The sequence below is a fragment of the Papio anubis genome, chromosome 5 (genome assembly GCF_008728515.1).
Source record: "Papio anubis isolate 15944 chromosome 5, Panubis1.0, whole genome shotgun sequence".
Classification (NCBI taxonomy): domain Eukaryota; kingdom Metazoa; phylum Chordata; class Mammalia; order Primates; family Cercopithecidae; genus Papio; species Papio anubis.
The window spans coordinates 166660485-166682958 of NC_044980.1; the positions used below are offsets into that span (position 1 = coordinate 166660485).

The 22474-nt window shown below is 44.9% G+C and overlaps 1 protein-coding gene across 1 annotated transcript in view; it reads left to right on the forward strand.

Annotated features, from left to right (window-relative positions):
* Positions 1-217: 217 nt before the first annotated feature.
* Positions 218-22474, forward strand: part of NSG2 (neuronal vesicle trafficking associated 2) — a 63353-nt gene continuing 41096 nt past the window's right edge. The window contains exons 1-3 of the mRNA XM_031666609.1: positions 218-452; positions 1319-1469; positions 18560-18643. Of these exons, the coding sequence (XP_031522469.1) occupies positions 1341-1469; positions 18560-18643 (213 nt within the window). The 5' untranslated portion in view covers positions 218-452; positions 1319-1340. The remainder of the gene's footprint in view (positions 453-1318; positions 1470-18559; positions 18644-22474) is intronic.

Below are 22474 nucleotides of genomic sequence, written 5' to 3' on the forward strand. Positions count from 1 at the left end.
TGTTCTTGAAGGTCTTAGGAGGCGATCTCTTCCCTAATGAATGTGCCTGCTTTTCCAGTTTTTCCAAAGGTTCAAGAATTACTTACTATATGGTGCATATTATTATTATTATTATTTTTGATTTGGCCAAAATACCTCCCACTTTCTTGAAACCATTTTGCCCCATGCAGTGGTTGTGGTCATGCATAAGAAACAGCAGGTGGTGCCAGATGACAGATGGTGTGGGAGCGCGTTCCCCGGTAGGAGGGGGCGCGAGCGAGCAAGCAGGCAGGCAGCTGCCAGGAGCTCTTCCCCGCTCGCTCACGCCTGCTCTCAGAAGCTCCGATCCAGACACACGCGAGGCGCTGTCCTTTCAGCACCACAAGCTCGGGCTGAGGAGGGAGGACTCCCGGCCGTCCTCCTCCTCTTCAAATTGGCTTGAATCTGCTCTGACCCCACAAGAGTGCAGCACAGTAAGTAGGCATTTGTTTTTGCTATAACCACTCCCCAATATCTTGCAAACCCTTTCACCCCCACAACAACCCTGTTTTGTCTAAACGTTCCATCAGCAGGATTGAGAGAAGAAATTCAGTTGTGTTGAGCTTCTGGGGGTGGGAGGGGAGCACCATTAGACTTCTGAGGGATCTGGAGATGAATAAATGTGATTTGTTTATTTAGTTGGCAATCCTGCAATATGGGAGCTGCTAACTTTCCGTGGAACCAAAAAAAATGGCCCTTCGCTATTGAGGAAATGGAGTCATTCCATGGCTGAATAACAGGATCAGGTTCAAGCTAGCCTTTTTTTTGCTTTTATTTTAGGAAATTGCACCTCATGTACAATCCACATATGATGTAATAGGGTACACACTGAGACATTGAATGTATTATTGTGTTTTACGGTATTACTGATTGAAAAACCAACATAATAGAATAGCAACCAGAGTGGTGAGGTGAAATTTATCATGCTGCAGGGGGGATGGTATAATAGGACTTCATTTTGCACTAAGTATAATCTTTTTACTGGCATTGTGTGAACACTTTAGCTCTAAAAGTGTATTTGTTTTACATTTATATTTTTTTGTGTGTAGGTTTAGGATTTTCCTTGAATTCCTTAAATTTGAGTGCTGTTGAACCCCATGGGAAGGTGGCATGTTTTGATGATTGAAGTTTTATTGGACAGTGGGAATCATGTCAGGAAATCTAGTGGAAGATCAATGACTGATCGCAGATTGAAAGCCCCTTGAGTGGAGCTGTTGAGGACAGTGCTGTTTTCTCTGTCGTCAGCCCTCTCTTTCTGCCTCACCTCCTGCTATAACCAGAATCCCACTGCTTGCCTTAGGTCTGGGAAGAAAGGCGTAAGGATGGTGAAGCTGAACAGTAACCCCAGCGAGAAGGGAACCAAGCCGCCTTCAGTTGAGGATGGCTTCCAGACCGTCCCTCTCATCACTCCCTTGGAGGTTAATCACTTACAGCTGCCTGCTCCAGAAAAGGTAAAGCAGGTGCTTTTGCTCTCATTAGCCCATTGGCCCCCAGGCTCCCCCCATCTCAGGAAATAAAGCAGCAAAAAATTCCACCCCCCAAATCCTTTCATCCCCTTATCTGCCAAATGTGCTCCCTTTCTTGTAAAATGTAGTTATTCCTTCCAGAGCCGAGACATCGCTTGTATTATTTCAGATTTATGGTAAGTGTTTATTCATTTTTTGTTTATATCTGCATAAATGGGCAAGCAAATTGATCTTTCCTTGTTAAAGTTTTCTTACAGCTGGTGAATACTAATAAACTTCTAGATGGTGACAGAAAATTCATCTTGATTATTTTGGGAAGGTCTTTCAAAAATTGACAGGTATAGATTTGAGGACAGAGGATTGGATTCACTCCAGCAAGCATTCAGTTTGCACCTGCTAAGACCCTGTCCCTATACTAGGAGTTGGTTATAAAAAGACAAAATTACAAAAACCTTTTCTAGTATGACAGTTTAATCTACTTCATCCTGGTAAATGTTACACCTGAGCATTACAAAGATTGTGAGGGTGCACAGGTGGAAACAACTAAATTCTGTTGGGGTGGAGAGGGTTTGGGAATGGGGCTGAGAGGACAGGTTAGGCAGACTGCAGAGGAGAGCATTTGAATTGGGCTTGTAAAGGTGAGTAAAAAATCTTCCTGGCAGACCATGGATTGGGCAAAGGAAGGCATTTTTAAGGCAAAGCATGGAGAGCTTTGGGGGAGCAGCATGACTGCGGGAGAATGTCTTTTGGGGAGGCGTGGCTGGAAATGAGTGACTGGCTGATGGCACATCTCCTGACATGGGAGTAGTCCATGAAGAATGGAGGTGGGCATTCACACAAAGGTGGGGTGGGGGTTACGGACACAGAAGGGAGAAACAGTATCATTTAAGGTCCACCTGGGACAACCTGGGGTTTTATTATGTGAGCTTTTGTACACGGTAAGGGAGAGACTTGGAGGCCAGTAATGGAGTTCCCTGACTGAAGAGCGAACAATGGATCATTCCATCTGTTTGGTTTCCCATTGGCATCTGCAGGAGGGCATTGTGTGTCTTAACCAATTGGCTTCAACCAATCAATAGAAGAGAAGCCAAAGCTAGATAAAGGGGCTGCTGATTGGCCAAGGGTTGAATCGTTTGTTTTGAAAGTGCAGAGATTGTCAATAGGAGAACGTGCAAGGGTGGGGTGGCTGACAGAGAGCATTCTTAAGAGCCATCCTAAGGAACTGATAAAGCCTTTAAAGATAAATTCTGAACAGGTAACTAACACTAAAGAGATGAGAAGGGGCAGTATTAATAGAGTACCTGCTACATGTATATCAGAGCTTCTTGGTTTTGAACTGCATATTAGAATCACCTGGGGAGATTTTGGAACTCCTGCTTTCTAGGCCACACCTCAGAACAACTGTATCAGAGTCTCTGAGAGTGAGACCCGGGCATTAATATGAATGAAATCTCCCAGGTGGCTCCTGCATGCAGCCAAAGTTGAGGACCATTGTTTTAGATGCTCATTAACCCTGGGAGTCAGGGATTATTCATTCATATTTATAGATGAAAATTTGGTGAGTTATCTAAGCTCACAGAAGGAGTAAGTAGAAATGTTGGAGTTTGAACTCAGATATAAGTAGAAGTTAGTAGGAGAAGGGAGGGATATTCTCTTGGGGCTTTGTGAGGCCAACAGCTATAGCCTTGCAGATCTGCATGTCTCTAAGAGGTGTGCAAAGAAAAGGGATTGTGGTGAGGTCATCTCTCCCCTAGCCTTCTACATGCCTGCAGGTCATCTAGAGATTATCATGGTCTCTGATCCCCCCCACCCCGCCACACACTTAGGCTCCCACCCACCTCCCAGGGCTTTATTCTTTCAATGAGAGAGGAGGCAGGTCTGAGAACCACTGAGTATCCAGTCCAGGTGTACCAGAAACTGTCCCAAAACCTGAAGGATAATGCATTGTCTCTCATGGTGGGCCTGCAAGCATGCAAGGGGAAGTCAATTATCCTGAAAGATCCAGGGGACCCAGTTTGACACTCTGATTGTCACCACACAGTCTTTCACCAGGGCAGCCTCAGTTTCCTGTTTTGTAATATGGGGAGGATCACACCTACCTCACAATGGTCCGAACAAAGTTAGATGTGGCCTCATATATAAAGTGCCTGGTTAAAAAAACTATAAAGTATAATGTCACCATTTTTCAGGTGCTTCCTAAATTCTTGATGCTAAGCTATATGCGTGCGCGTGCACACACACACACACACACACTCACTCATACATGCGCGCAATTTTCTTTCTTCTTCTCAGGAGTTAATAAGTTAATAAGCCCCAGTGAGGGAGCATCTACTTTGGTACAGAAACTCAGACACAGAGGGGTAAAGTAGCTCCCCACAGCAAACAGCTGGGAAAGCATCCTGGATGTAGAGCCCAGGCAGTGCTGTTCCAGAACCTTCCACCTCAGCAGGATGAGAAGTGAGCCAGCCTGGGAGTCCCCACGTGTGGTCTGTGGCTCAAGCTCAGCCACTGACCCACAGTGCAGTCCATTCCCCTCTCTTAAGTCTGTCTTCTCTGAGTGGGGAATTGTATTATCAGTTTTCTGTGCTAATATTTAGATTTTAGAATCTTTACAAGAGTAATTACATTTTTTTCCCCAATATGAGAACAGTAAATGTTAAAAGTAAATGTTGCTGAAGAAGCCAAAGGTCCTCTAAATGCTTAGAATAGTGTCCAGATGACCAGCAAGGACTCTGAAGTCACCTCTTTTGGTAGGTTCAAATCCCACTCCAACTCTTACCAGCCTGCTTTGGCTAAGAACTTGGAGGGTAGTTTCTTAAGTTGCCTCAGCCTCAGTCTTCTAGTGCATAGAATGGGGATGCTAATTTTGGGACTCACCTCACAGGACTTTTGTAGAGGAGGCAGAGCGAGCCCCGATACAGCTGTCAGCCCTTTGGTTATGCTCTGGTCAGATGGTGAGTATTTGAAGCTAAGATGGTTATCAGAAGGAAGGATATTTGACCCCAATGTCAGATCATGGCTTTTGTTTTTGAAAATGTAAAATACAGAGTGTGCTTGTAATACTGAAAGTCAGTATTCTAAGTATCCTTTAGTAGTATGAAGTCTGAATTTTGAGAGAACAGCGTCTGGAGGCTAGCTGGAGTCCTCTCGTGGAACATGTCTGAAGACTTGCTCTGGGCTAAGGAGGGGACTATGCAGGGCATTCAGATTATTTCAGTTAATCTTCCCAGCAGCCTTGTAAGGTGGGTCTCAGTGCCCCCATTTCACTGATGAGGAAACTGAGGTTCAGGACAATATAATGGCCTGCCTAAGCTTTACAGATGAAGAGTGGAAGGACTGGGGTTGGAAGTGTACTTGATGTTCCAGCTTTTTTTCTGCATTGCACTGCCTTCAGTAAGAAGTCTCTCATTCTGGGAGAGTGCTTCCTCAAACGCTAGGCTCCCTCATCCGTGGCTGCACCTGCCTCTTAAGCCCTCCCCCTGGCAGGCTCCTGGACCTGGAAGGGACCTGGACTGGTCCCCCAGACAGAACACCAGAGGCTCCAGTGCTCGCTCCCTGCCTGGTGCTGGAGAGACTGGTGTCAGCCTTGGGGAGGAGTGCCAGGCTCCTGAGTGGCCTCCTGCTTCTCTCTTTGATGGAACTCAGTCCTCCACATTGCCTCCAAGCCTCCCCAGGGCTGTACCTGGGTACCTCTCCCATGGAAACCTTCCTCATCTCCTCACCCCACAAGATCCCCTCCCTGAATCCTGACCTTGCCACTCCAGCTCCTTCACCACCTGGCCTGCTGGCTTCCATTCTTTTCACTCCCACGTTGTGCCTCGAATGTCAGCATGCCAGACCTACCTGGAGCAGCGGTGCTCTAGGGAGGTGGTTCTGTCTCCCTCGGGGACAGTTAGCAATGTCTGGAGACATTTTTCATTGTCATAACTAGAGGGAGGATTCTACTGGCATTTTATGGGTGGATGCCGTGCTGCTAAATATCCTACAGTATACAGGACACACCAGTCCTGCCCCTAGGAAGAATTATCCTGCCCCAAATGTCAACAGCGTCAAGGCTGGGGAACCCTGTCCTAGACTCTCGCACACTCCCCAGGATGTTCCATGCCTTCTCCTTCATGAACATGCCATTCCTTCTGCCCAGAATGCCCTTATGGCTCCTTTGCTTGTATGATGTCAGTATTCATCTTTCTAAACCCAGTTCGGAAAGCAACTCTCCTGAACGCCTTCCTCGACCACCAATAAGTAGAGCTGTAGTTGTACTTATCACCCTGGGAGGTATTCATTTATTCATCATCCATCTATCCATCTATCCACCAATCCATCCATCCATCTCCCCATCCGTTCATCATCCACCCATCCATCCATCCATCTCCCCATCCGTTCATCATCCACCATCGATCGATTTTTGACGAGCGATGACGATTGACGTGATCGATATTTTGATCGACGATATCGATGAGTCGATCGATCGTGGATTTTTGACGAAAGACGATTGATCGATTTATCGATTTTATCGATGACGATGGATCGATGTCGACGTGATTTTTTGACGAGCGACGCATTGATCGATCGATCGATTTTTCGATACGATCGACATCGACGACGTGATTTTGACGAAAATATTATCGCATTTGTCGATCGATCGATTTTTCGGATGAAGACGATGAGCGATTTATCGATGATTTCAGGCGATATCGATGACGACGATCGATTTTCGGATGATGACCACCCATCCATCCAGCCAGCAAGTCTTGCAGAGTACCCTCTGTGAGCCAGGCCCTGTGCTAGGCCATAGATACACAGCAATGAAAAGACAGCATTGGCCACTGCTTTCATGGAGCTTCCAGTCCAACGAAGAAGAGAGACTTCCAATAATCCATCAAACAAATAAAAGCATATAGATGCAAATTGTGGGAAGGGCTATTAAGGGAAGAACAAGGTGTTGTAATGTAAGGAGAGATAAGACATATAGGGGATCTAATTATAATGACAGGGTGGTCAGGCAGCAGGCCTAACTGAGCCCTGAGGAGGGTGGAGGAATGATCAGGGGGCCACGTTGGCTGATGATGTCAAATGATGGGGAGAGACTTAAGAGATGAGGTGGGGTGGGCACCGGTTTATGTGGGCCCCGGTGTATTTTTTTTTTTTTCAAAAGCTATTTAAAGCAGGAGAGTCACAGGATCAGAGTTTGATTTTTGGAAGATTGCCCTCATTGCTGTGAGCCACCCTAGGGACAAGGGACAAGGGACAGGCTCAGTCTCATGCCTGGTCTCTTGACCTCCTCTACCTCTTTCTGTTCAATCAGTCCTCCACACAGCACCAGATTAGTGTCCCCCAAAACAGGGGTGACTGAGTTGTCTGAAGCACCCCCAATACGGGAGTAGAAGAAAGGAATGGGGGGGGTCTGACACCAGCTAAAAGGCCACTGCTACATTCAGGGAGGAGAGGATAGTGGGGCAGTGGCAGTGGGGCGGGAAGGCTGATGGCATTTAGACATGGTGCCAGGTTGGTTGGGAGGAGAATTTGCTTTCTCTGCTCCATTTGCCCACTAGACCTGAGGCCCCAGCTAGACCTGAGACTGTGTCATCCTGGCAGCCTTAGGCCTGGCATGCAGTGGGCAGTGGAAATTACTGGCTGATCCCCCTCTTGCCTAGCTTAAAACTGGACTCAATTTCTCTACTTGGTAGCTGAGGGAATAGACTCAAATCTAGGTGACTTTCTCCAGGCCATGGGAGCAAGCTCCTGCGAAGCTGGAGCATTAGTCTGCAGACATCAAATTTCAGGACATGCCTTTGGTGCTTTGCTGCCTTTGGTTCATCTAAGGAGCCACAATAAACCAGGTGTCCCCACAACCCCTGTGAGGTTGCTACCATGATCCCCGTTTTACAGGTGCAGAAACAGGCTCAGACAGGTGGAAGGCCGTCCTAGGGTGCACCAAAGGAAAATGGTGTAGCCAAGATCTGCATGCAGGTGTGCTGGGAAGGGTGGCAGGTCTGCAGAAAGCAAACCACAGACAGGCACAACCCACCTTGGCAGAGCCCCAGGTGAACCATAATCGGCAGGTCTGCTGCTGCGTTCTGGGCAAACACTTCTTTTCTTTCTATTGATTATTAAGTCTTTATGCATCTTGGAGGAGGTCGCTTACCTGCTTGTGGGAGGAGAGGAACACAGATATTTAGAAACTAATGACTAATGTATGGCGTGTTTTAAATTTTGCATGGTAGGCCATATGCACTTTATAGTCCTAGAGACCTTGGTTCAAATCTCAGCTAAGCTATTTACTTACTGTGTGGCTTTAGGCACATTGCTTAGCATCTCTGGGCTTTGAGTTTGTTCAGCCCTAAAACAGGTAATAATATCTACCTAAGAGGGTGCCGGTGAGGGAAACAGTGTGACAGTTGTCTAATGGGCCCAGCTCAGTGCAAGGCATACTGAGGGAGCGCACAGATAGTTTCCTTTCTTTCACTGGGCATCTAGAATATGTCTCTTGAAGATGATAGCTCTAGAAGGAGACTGCAGAAGTGGGGCATGCTGGGAAGGACGGGGTTTCACAGGTGAGTGTGGGGCGGTGTGGGGCCTGATGATGCTCTGCAGGGGAGGCCTGAAAGGGGACCTAAGGCCTGTGTGCCTTCTGGGCCTCTCCCTGGGCTTTCTGCAGGGTTTCGTTTTCTCCCCGAGACACAAGATACGAGAAACGTAGCCTTTCGCCAGGGAACAGCAGAAATGCACATCCCTGCAGGCTCCAGGCCCTAGAGCCCCCTGGTTCTTCAGAGAATCTCAAGAGATGAATCTCAAATTGGGACAACGTCTCTGACTAGGCAGATCCTGCAAATAGGTAATGACAATAAACATAACAAAAATGCCGTATAATTTAAAAACACAATTTTAAACAAAATATACTTTTTTTACCTACCGGATTGGCGCAAAAAAAAAAAAAATGGATATTTCCTCATGTTGACAACACTGGGGCAAACTTGTCCTCAATTCGCTCTTGTTGGTTATGTAATGTGATGCAGTGTTTTTCAGAGTACCGGTATTTTGACATTGTCTGTAAAATGTAAACTGTGGATAGCATTGGACTGGTATGCTTTTCACTGGTAGGAAGTTACCCTATGGGTATATATTTCAAGTATGCAAAGGCCACTATATATTGAAAAGAACTGGGAACAACTTGGACTGTTCCCTGAGAAGGGCCTGGTTAACTGAGCTCTGGCGCACGCAGGCGGAAGCCTAAGCAGAGGTTTTGAGAGTGAGGCTGATCTGCATGCGCCAGCGTGGAAAGATGTAACAGACACGCTGCTTCGTCCAAACAGCTTTAAAGAGAATGGTGTGGAGTGATCCCATTTGGGGAAACACACACAGTGTGAGCATGTTTTATTCTTGTAATTCGTAAGACGGTTTTGGAAGGACACATAGAAAACTGTTAAATGTTTGGGAAATGGGGATGGGAGTAGGTGCGTTCCATTTGAAGAATTTGATTCTATACTTTTCATCTTTTTTTTTTTTTTTTTTTTTTTTTTTTTTCCAAAAAATTCTTTTTATTTTTTTTTTTTTTTTTTTTTTTTTTTTTACCATAAGAATGCATCAAATTTTATTCATTGATTTTTAGAGACAGGGTCTCTCTCTGTCGTCCTCAAGCTGGAGTCCTGGGCTCAAGCAATCCTCCTGCCTCTGTCCCCTAAGTAGCTGGGACTACAGGCACATGCTACCACACCCAGGCTGATTTTTAAATACTTTTTATAGCTGGAGTCTTGTTGCCCAGGCTAGTCCCAAACTCCTGGCCTCAACTGATCCTCCTGCCTTGGTCTCCCAAAGTGCTGGTCTCCCAAAGTGCTGGGATTACAGGCCACTGCACCTGGCCTTAGATTTTCTATAAAAAGAATTCACCCCCGTTTCACAGATGGCAAATGGTCTCAGGGAGTGGATGTAACTTGTTCACTTTCACACGCAGGGAGATCACAGTGAAGCCAGTGCCTCTGTCTGTACAGGGAGGTGTCAGAACAGCACAGTTTGAATTCAAATCCTACATCCACCTACTTGCACTGTGACACTGGGCAAGTTTATTCACCACTGTGGCCCTCTGTTTCCTCATGACACTAACGTCTTCCTCTGAGGTTTGTTGTAAGATAAAATGAGGAAAATACATAGCAAACGTTTATCATAGCGCCTAGCACATAGTACATGCTTAATGCAATGGTGTAATTATTATTGTTGTTGTTCTTAACATTATCTGTTTAGTCCCAGAATCAGGTTCCCTGTTTCTGGAGGTCACAGGGCTACCCCAGGCAGCAAGGAGAGGTGAGCAGTGACATGGCCTGGGCCTCCGGACTGTGAAAGACCCAGGTGGCAGCGCTCTGGGCTCCACTGTAATGATTCCAGCCCAGGCAGCCTGCCTCTGTTCAGAGCAGAAGGAGCTGGAAGTCCCCCGTAGAGGATCCCATGGAGAGTACCTCGTCTGGCCCCGTGCTATGCGTTGCCGTAGAAGTGGGGAGTTACAGACTTACTGAGGCAGATAGTTCATTTGAGACTAGCTTTTATACAGCCTCTGAGAAAGCAAAGGCCCAGCAAGAAAAACAAAGTTTATTCCATGGAAAGAGCTCTGGACTGAGAGTTGGCGTTCATACTAGAGACCTGCTTCCGACCCAGTCTTACTGTGTGACCTGTGGCACATCCCTTTCCCGCTCTGCGCCTCAGTCTCCCCATTTGTGAATTGATGGGGTTGGACAACACTGCCACTTAAGTCTTTTGAGCACTGACATTTTACCTTGTGTTCGGGGCCCAAAACCAACCTTCAAGGGCCCAGGAGAAAACACGAATCCAAAGAGGGAGTGTGGAGTGAGGAGCGATAGGTGCAAATGGGGGAAGCTCCCAACTAAGGACACAGGCCCCATCTGGGCAACTTCGCTTTCTCTGTTTAGAAATAGAAGTTATTTGTTCACTCATTCATTCCACAGTTTTTATGGCCTCCCTGTTATGTCCTGGTTCCCCAGGATCAGAGCTCAAGTGTTAGGTGGCACTTGGATCTGAGCTTGGGTTCAAGTCTGGGCTCTGCCTCCTAGTGGCCATGTGAGGTTATGAAGTTACTTCTGCTCTCTGGGACTCAGGCTCCTTATCTGTAAAATGGGAATGATTACCTTTACCTCACAGAATGATGGAGAAGATTTGCTGAGATATAGGATGTAAAGTGTTTGGCACAGTGCCCGGCATGTAGTGGGTACCTTTACAAAAAACCCCAAACCATGATCAGTAGGAAAGAGTATGATATTCTTGAGTTTGAATCTAGCTCAACCCGAGGCCAGTCATTTGATCACAGGCAAGCAACTGAACTCTTGGAGCCTAAATTTCCTCATCTGAAAAATGGGAATAATAATAATGATTTTGAAGGAGAGAACTGAGGCGTGGAGAGAATGTTGTCAGGAGAATGATGAGAATTGAATGAGTCCACATCAGCAGGGCACCCGGCACCATGCCTGGCTCATAGTAGGGACTCAGTGCCAGCCATTCATTGTCCTGGCTCTGAACCTGTCTCTCTGCTCCAGGGATGATGGGTACAGCTTAGATCTATTTTTGGACTGTGCAAGTCCAGCTCATAAAAATACAATCTTGCTCCTTGTCAGCACTTCTGCACTTTTATTTATTGTTCCTGCCAATCCTCGGACCTCTCCATGTGGGAACCTCTTCATTATTGATAATCCTGGGAAGTAGTATTTTAAATTTTTATGATCTGTACTTTGCACCATCTGAACCACCATGCATTATCTGGCCTTGCCAGTGAAATGGGAATTATATCCAGACGAGGGGTCCTTTAGGGATGAATAATTTATCCCATTTTCACAATGCCAATTATGTTAAATTATGTTCTTCATATTAGCAGCTGACAGGACAATGGGGATCCAACATGTAAATATGGAAAGAATACAAAGTTATTGCTTTGCCCAAATCCACAATCGTATTTGAAAACCTGGAGTTTCATTTTTCCAAATATCTATAAAACCCCACTTTAAAGAATACAAAGAGTAGGAGGAATTTTGCCTCTCCCCTCTCCTCTTTTCTTCTCTCGTTTCTGCTGATAGGCAAGGCACTCAGGGCTCTGTTTTGCTCCATTTTCTTTTAACTGTGGGAAAAAGAATGTCTAGAAGAGAGGCTTTCTTTGCAAATTTATTTTTCTCCTTTCTTGTTCTCTTTGCCTATGCACGCTGATAACTCCAAGGTACAATTAATTATGATTGGCTAACATTTCTTATGCTTTCCCTTTCAGAGTACTAAAAAGATGTAACTGTGACTCTATCGTTTATAGAAGGAAAATGTTTCTGGCTCTACTCCATAGGAACAAAACACCAAGCTTTATGCAAGTCCTCTAGCTGGCTGGTTGCAGTGATGCAGTGACTTTGTAGGGCTGTATTTTCCCTGCTCTCTGCCGGTCCCCACGCAGTGTACCTTCACTGTGGCCAGAGGCCTCTCTTGTGCCTGAAATGCATACCTGCAAAGCCATTTTCTCATTTACAATCATTCCTCAGCTCTTCACTGCCCTCACATTAATCTTCAAGGTGCCTAGTATAGCATTCAGAGCCTCTATGTGCCTCTCTAGCTTCCTCCCTGTCACCTACTCACCTCAGCCATCGTGTTCCCTGGCCACTTAAAACTGCTTCTCTGTAGTTGCCTCAGGTGTTGGCCTCCTGGATGTCTTCTGAAGGTTTACTGGTATTGTCTCTCCCTCAATATAGAGGGATCTTTCTCCTGGGTTTGGAAACAAAGAAGCTGCCTAGGGCAAAGATCCAAAGAGAGATGACGATGTCCTGTACTGGGGTAGAGGTCGTGCAACTGGATGAGTGGGTTGATTTAAGGGAAATTTTTGAGGAAGCTGGAGCTGGAATGGGTGGAATAATGGAAGGAATTTTGAGACTAAAGAGAAGGGAGGAATCATGAGAGGTATCTGTGTTTGATTTGACACAAACAGTGGTTTGGATAATGCTGCTGTTATCTTCTAAGTAGGGGATTACAGGGCATGAAGATGTTGAGAGTGAAGTGGCTGGGGCAGGAGGGTCAAGGGTGAATGTCCAGTAGGGTCATCTGAGTGTTGAGTGACATGTGAGTGGAAGTATAAATTTGGGAGTCATGAGGATAAACAATGAACTTGATTAGCCAGGTGTGGTGGCACATGCCTGTAGTCCAAGCTACTCGGGAGACTGAGACAGGAGAATTGCTTGAACCCAAAATGTAGAGGTTGCAGTGAGCTGAGATCATGCCACTGCACTCCAGCCTGGGCAACAGAGTGAGACTCTGTCTCAACCACAACCACAACAACAACAACAACAACAAAACCAACCAACCAAACAAAAAAACCAATGAACTTGGAAGTGATGGGAGTAAGAACATGCAGAGGGGTCTTGTAGATGTAAAGAAGAGCAGTCATGAGCTGGCTTTGAGAAATCCCAACACTGAGAGGTCAACAGAAAGAGGAGGAGCCTGGAGTGGAGACTGAGGAGGTCTGATGGGTGAGCCAGCAAGAGAACCGAGAGAGAGGCTGCCTTGGGCCCAAGGGAGGAGAACCTTTCAAGGAGGAGAGAGAGAACAAGCTTGTCAAAAACGATTGAGAGGTCGAAGAAGATGAAGGCAGAGCACTGTCCATTTGTTCCAGGCAAACAGGCCAAGACCTTTTGAAATGGAGATGGAGTTCCAAAGAGCTAACACTTCCTCGGGATGAAGATAAAATATTGTGTAGCAGCCTGAGTTGCTTTTGGAGAAAATGTGGCTTAGCTAAAGAGAAGAGTAGATGACTGAGGACTCACATGGTGTCAGGCACCCGCCTGTCTCTTGGCCTGTATTTGAGTTTTGTGGTTTGAGGAGTGAGGACCTGAAACTAAAGGGACTGTTTTCATTAGAAAGTCACTCAGAGCCTAAGTAGAATTTCATAGGGATTCACGGCAAGGCAGGACATGGATTTGAAGAGAGGGTTATGGCCCCAACTCTGCCTAACTTCAGTACCCTCTAACCCTATGACTGGGCAAATGGTGAGTGGTGTATTTTTATGATAAATATATTATACATATAAATTATTATACATATACTTGAAGTTGATGTAAATGACATCACACAGTATATAAAAACCTCTTGGTGTCTAATTTCTTTTGTTCAATGTAATGTCTATGAAATTCATCAATGCATATGTAATATAGCTTTGAGACATTCCATTTTCTGAGTAAACCACAATTTATCCATTCTGCTGTTAGTGCACATTTGAGATGTGCACATTTGAGATGTTCCCAGTTTGGGGCTATCAGGAACAAAGCTGCTATGAATGTTCTTGTATCTTTTGGTGGACCCATTATGTTTTTGAGCTGACTTTTTGCTGACACCTAGGAAATCTATTGATTTTGGTTTACTTATTTAGTTTTGGCTACCTTACTAAATTCTAATCGCTTTTCAGTTCATTTTCTTGGGTTTTCTTGGAAGACATGTGTATCAGATAGAAAGCTTTCAGTTTCAAGTAACAGAAAACCCAGCCAAAATTGGATTAAGGCCCAAAGAGTAGATATTTGCCCCATAACTGTGGATCCCAGAGTAGGTCTAACTTCAGGCATGGTGTAATCCCAGGGTAGGATGTCATCTGGACCCAGCTCCATTTCTCTGGGTTTCTCTTGGCTCTGCCCTTCTTTGTGTGCTGCCTTCGTTCTTCTCCTGGTTCCCATCAAGGTAGCAACAATTCCAGGACTCAAGACTTCACCACACCATCCAGAGGAAGAGTCACTCATGAAGACCTGCCAGGCTTCTTTCATCAAGACACTAGTCAATACTACCTCATAGCTCATTGGTCCACATTGGGTAACATGCCCATGTCTGAGTCAATCAAATTGTGTGATCAACAGGATGGTAGACCCTGATTGGCTCAGTTTCACTAAGGACCATCACTGTCACTGAGGAAGGGGTCAATCCCACTGAACCACATGGCTGCCACACAGTGAGGCAGGGGTGGATTCCTGAAAGTAATATCATAGAGCTTTTGGTTGAAGAAAGAGATGGATGCTAGAGAATCAACCTCAAACTCTTTATTATTATGAGAATGAGAATGATATTGCCTGTAACAATTATTCGTGGCCTTGTTCTGACAGTAATTTTTTTCAGTTCTGTCTCCTGCCTCAACATGTTAGTTAGAATATGGGGTCTTTTAAGTTCGCACAGAATGGAAACGGTTTTGAGCTTTTTCAAAAGCTCAGGGAAGGATGTTTATAAGAATAGAGAGGGAGAGAGAAAGACTAAGAAGCAAGTACTTCTTAATATTTTTAAAAAAATTTTACTGGTCTCTGAGTTTGCGTACAACATTTGATGTGAAGATGCTCAAGACCAGTCGGAGGACTGTGGATCTAGAAAGGAAGGGATCAAGCCAAGAGATGATTGAGATAGACTTGGCAATGTGGGAAGGTGGACTAGTATTCTATCACTGTGTGACAAATTACCAAAAATTAAGTGGCTTAAAAACCACAAACTTATTATCTCACAGTTTTCATAGGTCAGAAGTCTAGCCATAGGCTAGCTGGATTCTCTGCACAGGGTCTCATGAGCCTGAAATCAAGGTGTTGGCCAGACTGCATTCCCACTGACACTTGGGATCCTCTTTCAAGCTCATTGAGGCTGTCGGCAGATTTCAGTTCCTTGTGGTTGGAGGACTGAGGTCCTGGTTTTCTTGTTGGCTCCTGGTTGAGGGTTGCCCTCAGGTATTAGCTGCATGGCTCGCTTTCAGCATGTCAGTTTAATTCTTCAAGGTCAGTGGAGAATCTCTTTCCAGTCTGTTATGCTGGAGTTTTACATAGCACAGTGTAATCATGGGAGGGACTAGCCCATCATAACCACAGGTCCAGCCCACATTCTAAAGGGAGGAAATTACACAGCACATGAACACCATGGGGCAGGAATCTTTGGAGCCAAATTAGAATGCTGCCTACCACAAAAAGCAGTTATTACCCCAAGGGTTGTGGCTCATGCTGACCGGGAAACACATGTATTATATATATGTTAATAGATGCGTTATATATATATATCACACACACATATGTGTATATACACACATACATGGGGAGATAAAATTATAAATCCAAGTTTGTGAATATTTCTAAAACTGTAGATTAAGAGAAATAATCAGACATCTAAATTTTCTTTACCACTTCATAATCTGACAGTTGATCTAGTGACGTACAAAATATTTCTAATAACTGGAATTTGTAGAATATCCTTTCAGTTCACAAAGCACCTGCATGTATGTTCTTTCATCTGGTCCATCCCAGGTTGCTGTGAACTAGCCTAGGAGCTTTACCATTTGCTCTTTTGTTTACATTAGCTTCCAGCTCTTGCATTCGAATTGCAGTTCACATGCCAGCAAAGTGGGTCCTTGTAGATCTCATGCTATTTCACCCCTTTGTTTCTTTGGCTCTGTGGTTCACTTTGCAGAGACTGTCTTCCCTTGTCTTGTCCTCCCAGGAAACTTCTATTCCTCTCCCAAAACTCTTTTTTTTTTCTTTTTTTGAGGCAGAGTGTCGCTCTGTCTCCAGACTGCAGTGGCACGATCTCGGCTCACTGCAACCTCCGCCTCCCAGGTTCAAGTGATTCTCCTGCCTCAGCCTCCTGAGTAACTGGGATTATAGGTGCGTGCCACCACGTCCAGCTCATTTTTTTTTTTTAATTTTTAGTAGAGATGGGGTTTCACTATGTTGGCCAGGATGGTCTCGATCTCTTGACTCTGTGATCCGCCCGCCTCAGCCTTCCAAAGTGCTGGGATTGCAGGCGTGAGCCACTGCGCCTGGACCTCAAACTCTTTTTTTTTAGTCAGGTCAGTTGGGGGCATTCTTGGATGGCCTTGTTCTTGAGAAGTCCTTGCATTGCTCTTGATAGGCTGGGTAGCGTGACCCTGCAGCCTGACAGGTGCAAGGCTCCACTCTACAGCTGCCTCAGACATCTATGGAAGAAAATGTGATAGCACCCAGACGTTACTGGATTAATGTTCTAAATGTCTAACTTGTATCAACTCATTTATGCCTCCCAGCAATCCGACGAGGTGGTCATGGTGACTTCCCTATTTTATAGTTAAGAAAATCAAGACACAGAAGGCTTCATCAACTCACCCAAGGTCACCAGCTAGTAAGGGCCGGAGCCAGGATTTGAACTCAGCCCACACTTGTACACTCCCCTACAATATTGACAATATCGGTATCTGCTTTATAGTGTAGAATTAAGTAAGATAAGGCATGTCAAATGCTCACTGCGTGCTATATAGTAAATGCACAAAGTATGAGAATTATTTTTCTTAACCGTGGTACAGGGGCTTCTGTTTTCCTATTCTTTGGCCTAGAGGGTAGGAAGAAAATAAAAATCACAGAGCATCTTTCTGCCCCACCCCCTGTAAGCGCTCATCCATGTTTGGCTGCATTGCTTCCCTGTTTCAGGAAGCCGGGGGCTCTCTTATTGTTGTTTGGAGGAACAGACTGCAAAGAGGGTGGGATGCAACAGCAGAATTTCCATCTGGAAATGTGTTCTAGAGGTAAGAGAGGGTGGGGTGCTGATGGGCTGGGGCCCAGGGCCTCCTTCACCCCCGTAAGTGCAGCCATAGGTTAGCTGGGTTTAGGTACCACCTGGTAGATGTCTCGTGTGTGGTAGTGCTGTCCCTATCCCTTCCTTTTTGAGCTGCATTGAGTCCATGGCATGCCTCTCAGATGTTGAAGGACGTTCTTCATAGAAGAATTCTTGCTCTAGTTAATACACTTGACTGTTGTCTCCAGGGAAAGTTGGTGGGCGTTTTCAGTGAAAATTCTGTTAATTTAAATCATACGGGGAAGTAGGAGTGATCACGGTTAGAAGATTACTTCATTTTAGCTGTGTGACCCTGGGCAAGTGACTTAGCATCTCTGAGCTTGAGTTTCCTTGTTAGGAGAGTGGAAATAGTAGAGATAGGTGGGTAAGGCATATGAAGTGCTTGATCTAGTTCCAGCACATAATAAATGGTTCAAAAATATTGCTCATTATCATCTCACTTAACTCTCAAAGCAACCTTACAAAATAGGGATATGATTAGAATTATTCTCTGTCACAGGTGAGACCCTGAGGCTGAGACAGCTTCTGTGTTCCCCATGGCACTGCAGCACTTGGCAATAGTTATTGATTATCTGTCAGGTTTCTTTTTCTTTCACTTTGCCTGCACAGTGGGATGGAGTTACATAAATGTCTTGTCAGGTTGACAGCATATCTTGATAGGATGTTAACCACCTCTGCAAAAATATTCAGACTTTAGAAAAATAAGATGATACAACAGATTCAACAGAACTTTATATTTTTCTTCTTACAAGTCCCCAGATCAAATTGGAATTAAGTGTGTATACAAAGGTTTGGAAACAGAATCTTCATCATAGCTTTCTATTTTATTTTATTTATTTTCATATTTATTTATTTAATTTTTGTGGGTACATAGTAGGTATATATATTTTCGGGGTACAGGAGATATTTTGATACAGGCATGCAATGTGAAGCACATCATGGAGATTGGGTGTTTATCCCCTCCATCCCCTCCATTTATCCTTTGAGTTACAAACAATCCCATAACTTGTTTATATAACCAAAACTGTGGAGGCAACCTAAATGTATAACAATTAAAGTTTCATTAGATCAGTTGCAGTACACACATGCAGTGAAATGTTTTACTATACCAAAAGGCAAAATAAAATCATGTATTTGTTTACATTGGAAAATTGAAGTAAAATATAGCGTTGTGTGATAAAAGCAGGTTATAAAGTATGAATTCATCTCATAAAATATATGTTTTCATAAATAGTAAATATATAACAATATATACATATATAAGTCTATACAAATATCTAACAAGGTGTAATCAAAATTGTTACCTAGGGTTGTCTCTGTTGGAATGGGGAAGTATTATGAGTAATTTGAATTTTCTCTGATGTGTGTTTGAAGGGAGGGGTTCTTTATTTTTTTGATCTTTATGTCATGTGTAATAAATTCTGGTTACTAAAAAAAAAAGGAAGGAAAATGTTTCAAGTGTCCATGCATGCTAACACACTGATTAAATCTTTCAGGTGATTGTGAAGACAAGAACGGAATATCAGCCGGAACAGAAGAACAAAGGGAAGTTCCGGGTGCCGAAAATTGCTGAATTTACGGTCAGTTTCTTGATGGCATAATAGAAAGAGTAAAGGTGAGGCTGGCTCCAGCTGGCTCCAGCCAGCTCAGCACACCTCGTGCTTGGAGCAAGTACTGCTGTCGGTGGGGAAATGACGCAGGCTATTTCTGAAGGATTTCTTGAAGCCGTACGGTCTGGTCACTGAGTTTAATCAAATAACAAGAACTCTGCCTCTGAGGTCTGTCGTATTCTTGTGTACTCTGGAATGTTCTGATAAATCTCATAATTGATAAATGCCTCTTTTATTCCTTCTCCTTTCTCCTGTTCCCTTCCTCCTGCTTTTTCGTCACAATCTCCAGGAAATGTGATGGAAATGCAGTAAGTAACTCACATTTTAGTCCTTGGTTGCAACAAATATGAGAAAAAAAATGGTGGGGAAAGAAAAGCTGGCTTCTTGGTGGTGAAACCCTAATGGTTGATTTCCTGTTTCTTGGTGGAGGCGCCGCGAGCAGCACTGGGGAATATGTTGCTAGCTGTGATGAATTGCATGAAGGAGCCACAAAGCATTCTCTGTGAGGGTGAAAGAGGAACCCCAAGGGATGCCCTGAGGAAGTCACTTAGGAGCTGAGGTGGGTGGGGAAGCGGGTATGAAGTAGGCACAAGGTGCTGGCAGCTGAGGAAGGTGCAGCTTGTGCAAAGGCCCTGAGGCGGGAAGGAGGCTAGCCCTAACCCTGAATAGAAACAGAAATAGAAACCCTGAATAGAAATAAGGACAGTGAGGCTGGGCTCTAGGAGGGTGCGGGGAGCAGACACAGATGAGGCAGAAGTGGGCGGAGGACAGACAGTTCCAAGCATTGAAGGCTATATGAAGTCATTTAGGGTTTAATACTAAAAGCAACAGGAAGCCTTTGAAGGACTTCAGGAAGAGAAGGGACATGATTAAATTTGTGTTTTAGAAAAAGTATGCTGGCTTTTACATGGCTAATGGAGTGTAGTGGATGAAAGGGAATATGGGGCACTATTAGGCTACTGCAGTCATTCAAGTGAAAAAACACAAAAAACAGTGGCAGATCAGATAAGGCTGGTGAGTGGGTGGAGAGATGCAGGCAGATCTGAAATACTTAGGAGGCAAACAATCAACCCTGGAGGCAGTAGAACAAGTGGTCCTGTGGATGGACGATGCAGCAGCCTGGCTGGGCTTGAGCCTTGGTTCCACCTTGTCCTAGCTGTGTAGCCACAAGCGAGTCACCAAGCCTCACTTATCAAATGGAGATAATAGTAGGGTTGCTATGAAGATGAAGTACAAAATACTTGCAGAGAACTTGGATCTGTACAGGATAAGTGCACAATTAATAGTAACCTTTTTATGTCAACTGTGACCGGGAGCTTTGAAAGTGAACATGACTCGTGGTTGGTTATCTGGGAATGGAAGTGTATGCGGGGAGAAACATGTGGGTTTGTTTGTCTTTGACTATTTTTCTCCCCACTAAATGAATACTGAAGCAGCTGAGTATGTGGCCCAGGAGAGGAGTGTGGTCCCTCTGTGTGCCTCCCTTGGAATGTGGAACTTCCCTGGATGCCACCCTCCTCTTGGAGAGCAGCCGCTGGTCTTACTTTTTTATTGTACTTTAAGTGTCTGCCACACAGCACAGGTCCAGTGAAAGTGGACCAAGACCCAGCTGCACACAAGTACTTGCAGGAATAAGCAGGTACCTGCATGAATGAGCACAGAGCTTGCAGGAGAGGCCTGGGGTATCTTGGTGCCCCAGGCTGCGGGGTCAAGTTGACCTGTCTTCCTGGCAAGAGATCACAAGAAATATTCCCAGGTGCACATGTAGGAATGTTGACTGCAGTACTAGCTATAAAATTACAGTCCTGGAAACTAGACTTTCAACAACTTGCTTGTGATTTCATAAATGAGAACACATCCACATGATGAACTACTTCACAGTTTCTTCAGAATTACCTTTTTTTCCCTCAGAGAGTGGTTTTCTCTAAATTATATGTTTACGAGATACTTGCATCTAATGTTTACTTTTCTATGCTTTCCAAATTTTATGCAATGTGCACTTAATTATTTCAATAATCAGGCAAAAATGAGAATTATTTTTTAAGTGTGCTTTTTTAAAAAAAAAAAAACAGAGTGTTAAGAGTTTTTAATGAAATCCTGTATCCAGCAGTCATTTGAAATGATGGCTATGAAGTGCGATAATTTGGGCAAATACTTAAAGGGAGAATGTTGAGTGAGTAAAGCAGAGATTAAAATTGTATGCTTTCTAGGATTGGAGCTATGAAAAATTACAAATACAGAGGAACAACAACGTGGAAATAAATGTATTAATATTAAAATGCTGTCCATGGCTGTGTTATTAGCAGTGATGTAGGGCTATGGTTATTTTTCTGTCTTATTTGACAAGTTTTGGTGATGTGGCTATTTTTTCATATCTCCGTGAGAGATTGATATAATCCCCTATGGCTCCGAGAGGTGACACAACATGCTTACCCACCAGCAAGTGGCAGAGCCAGTGTGCAGAGCCAGGGTCTGGCGGCCTCTCTGCTCAGCCATGATGCGTGCAGTAGGTGGAACCGAAATGAGTCAGCTAAGAGAAAAAGGGGTGCTGGGTCAGGGACCAGGGCCTGTAGAAGTTCTCCACCCCCAGGCAGTTTGACTCAATTAGTCCTGGGGGTCAGGAAAGAAGGGCTTTGTGGTTCAGGGGCAGCCCTCTGTCAGCCCTGACTGTCAGGCATGGGCAGAGGGGGACCTGTACTTGAAACAAAATGGGAGGAATGGAGCAGATTCTCTTGTGCTTATGTAAAGCTGCAAGCATTAATTAGCCTGGTTTTTCGCTTTCTTAAAGAGAGCTCCCTCTGAGCCCCGTGAAGGATGCACCTGCAGGTGCAGAGGTGGATGCAGGGAGGCTAGGGAGGAGGCGTGGAGGTAATTAAGAAGAGTCTGAGGGTCTGAGCTGAGTCAGCAAGCTGGGGCTCAGGATCCAGGGAGGGGCTGCTGTGGAGGTGGAATTTACAGCACTTGCTCCCGGTTGGAGGAAGGGCATTGAGGGACTCGTTGGTGTTTGGCTTGTCTACCTGCTGCTGAGGTAGGGAGCTGGGGAGATGCCCTGAGTGTGAGGTGCCCGGAGTCCATGGGTGGGGAGGGGAAAGCAGGTGGTCTGACCACCCTTGGAACTAACAGGCTTGGAGCTCAGGATGGAGATTTCCACCAGAGAACCAGGGCTGGAGTCAGGGAATTTACAGTTAGAGAGCTTGGTGCTGTTACACAGTGACTGGGTCACCCCGCAGATACATTGCCCGAGGCTGAGGGAACCCTGGGAACAGCAAAGGTACACCCCTTCTCATTCCAATCCCTTCGTGGATCGGGGACAGCTTGTGATTTGAATTTCAAAATTAACCTGGAGAAAGCAGTTCATGGCAATTATACTGTGAGAGAGAAAAGAAGGGAGCAGGGTGGGGAGAGATGAATAGAGAAAGATTCACTGAAAGAATTGCCTGGAATTTTTGTCATTTCTGAAACTGAGGAGGCCCTGCAGTCATTGTAAAGGGCCACAGACTTGAAATATCATCAGGGTTATGTGAGAAAATGGGAACATGCAGACAAAAAACCCTTCCTTCTTTCTTTCTTTTTTTTTTTTTTTTTTTTTTTTTTTTTTTTTTTTGAGGCCAGTCTTACTGTGTCGCCCAGGCTGGAGTGCAGTGGCGGATCTCAGCTCCTGCAAGCTCCGCCTCCGGAGTTCAGCCATTCTCCTGCCTCAGCCTCCCAAGTAGCTGGGACTACAGGTGCCCCCACCTCACCCGGCTAGTTTTGTATTTTTAGTAGAGAGCGGGGTTTCACCATGTTAGCCAGGATGATGCC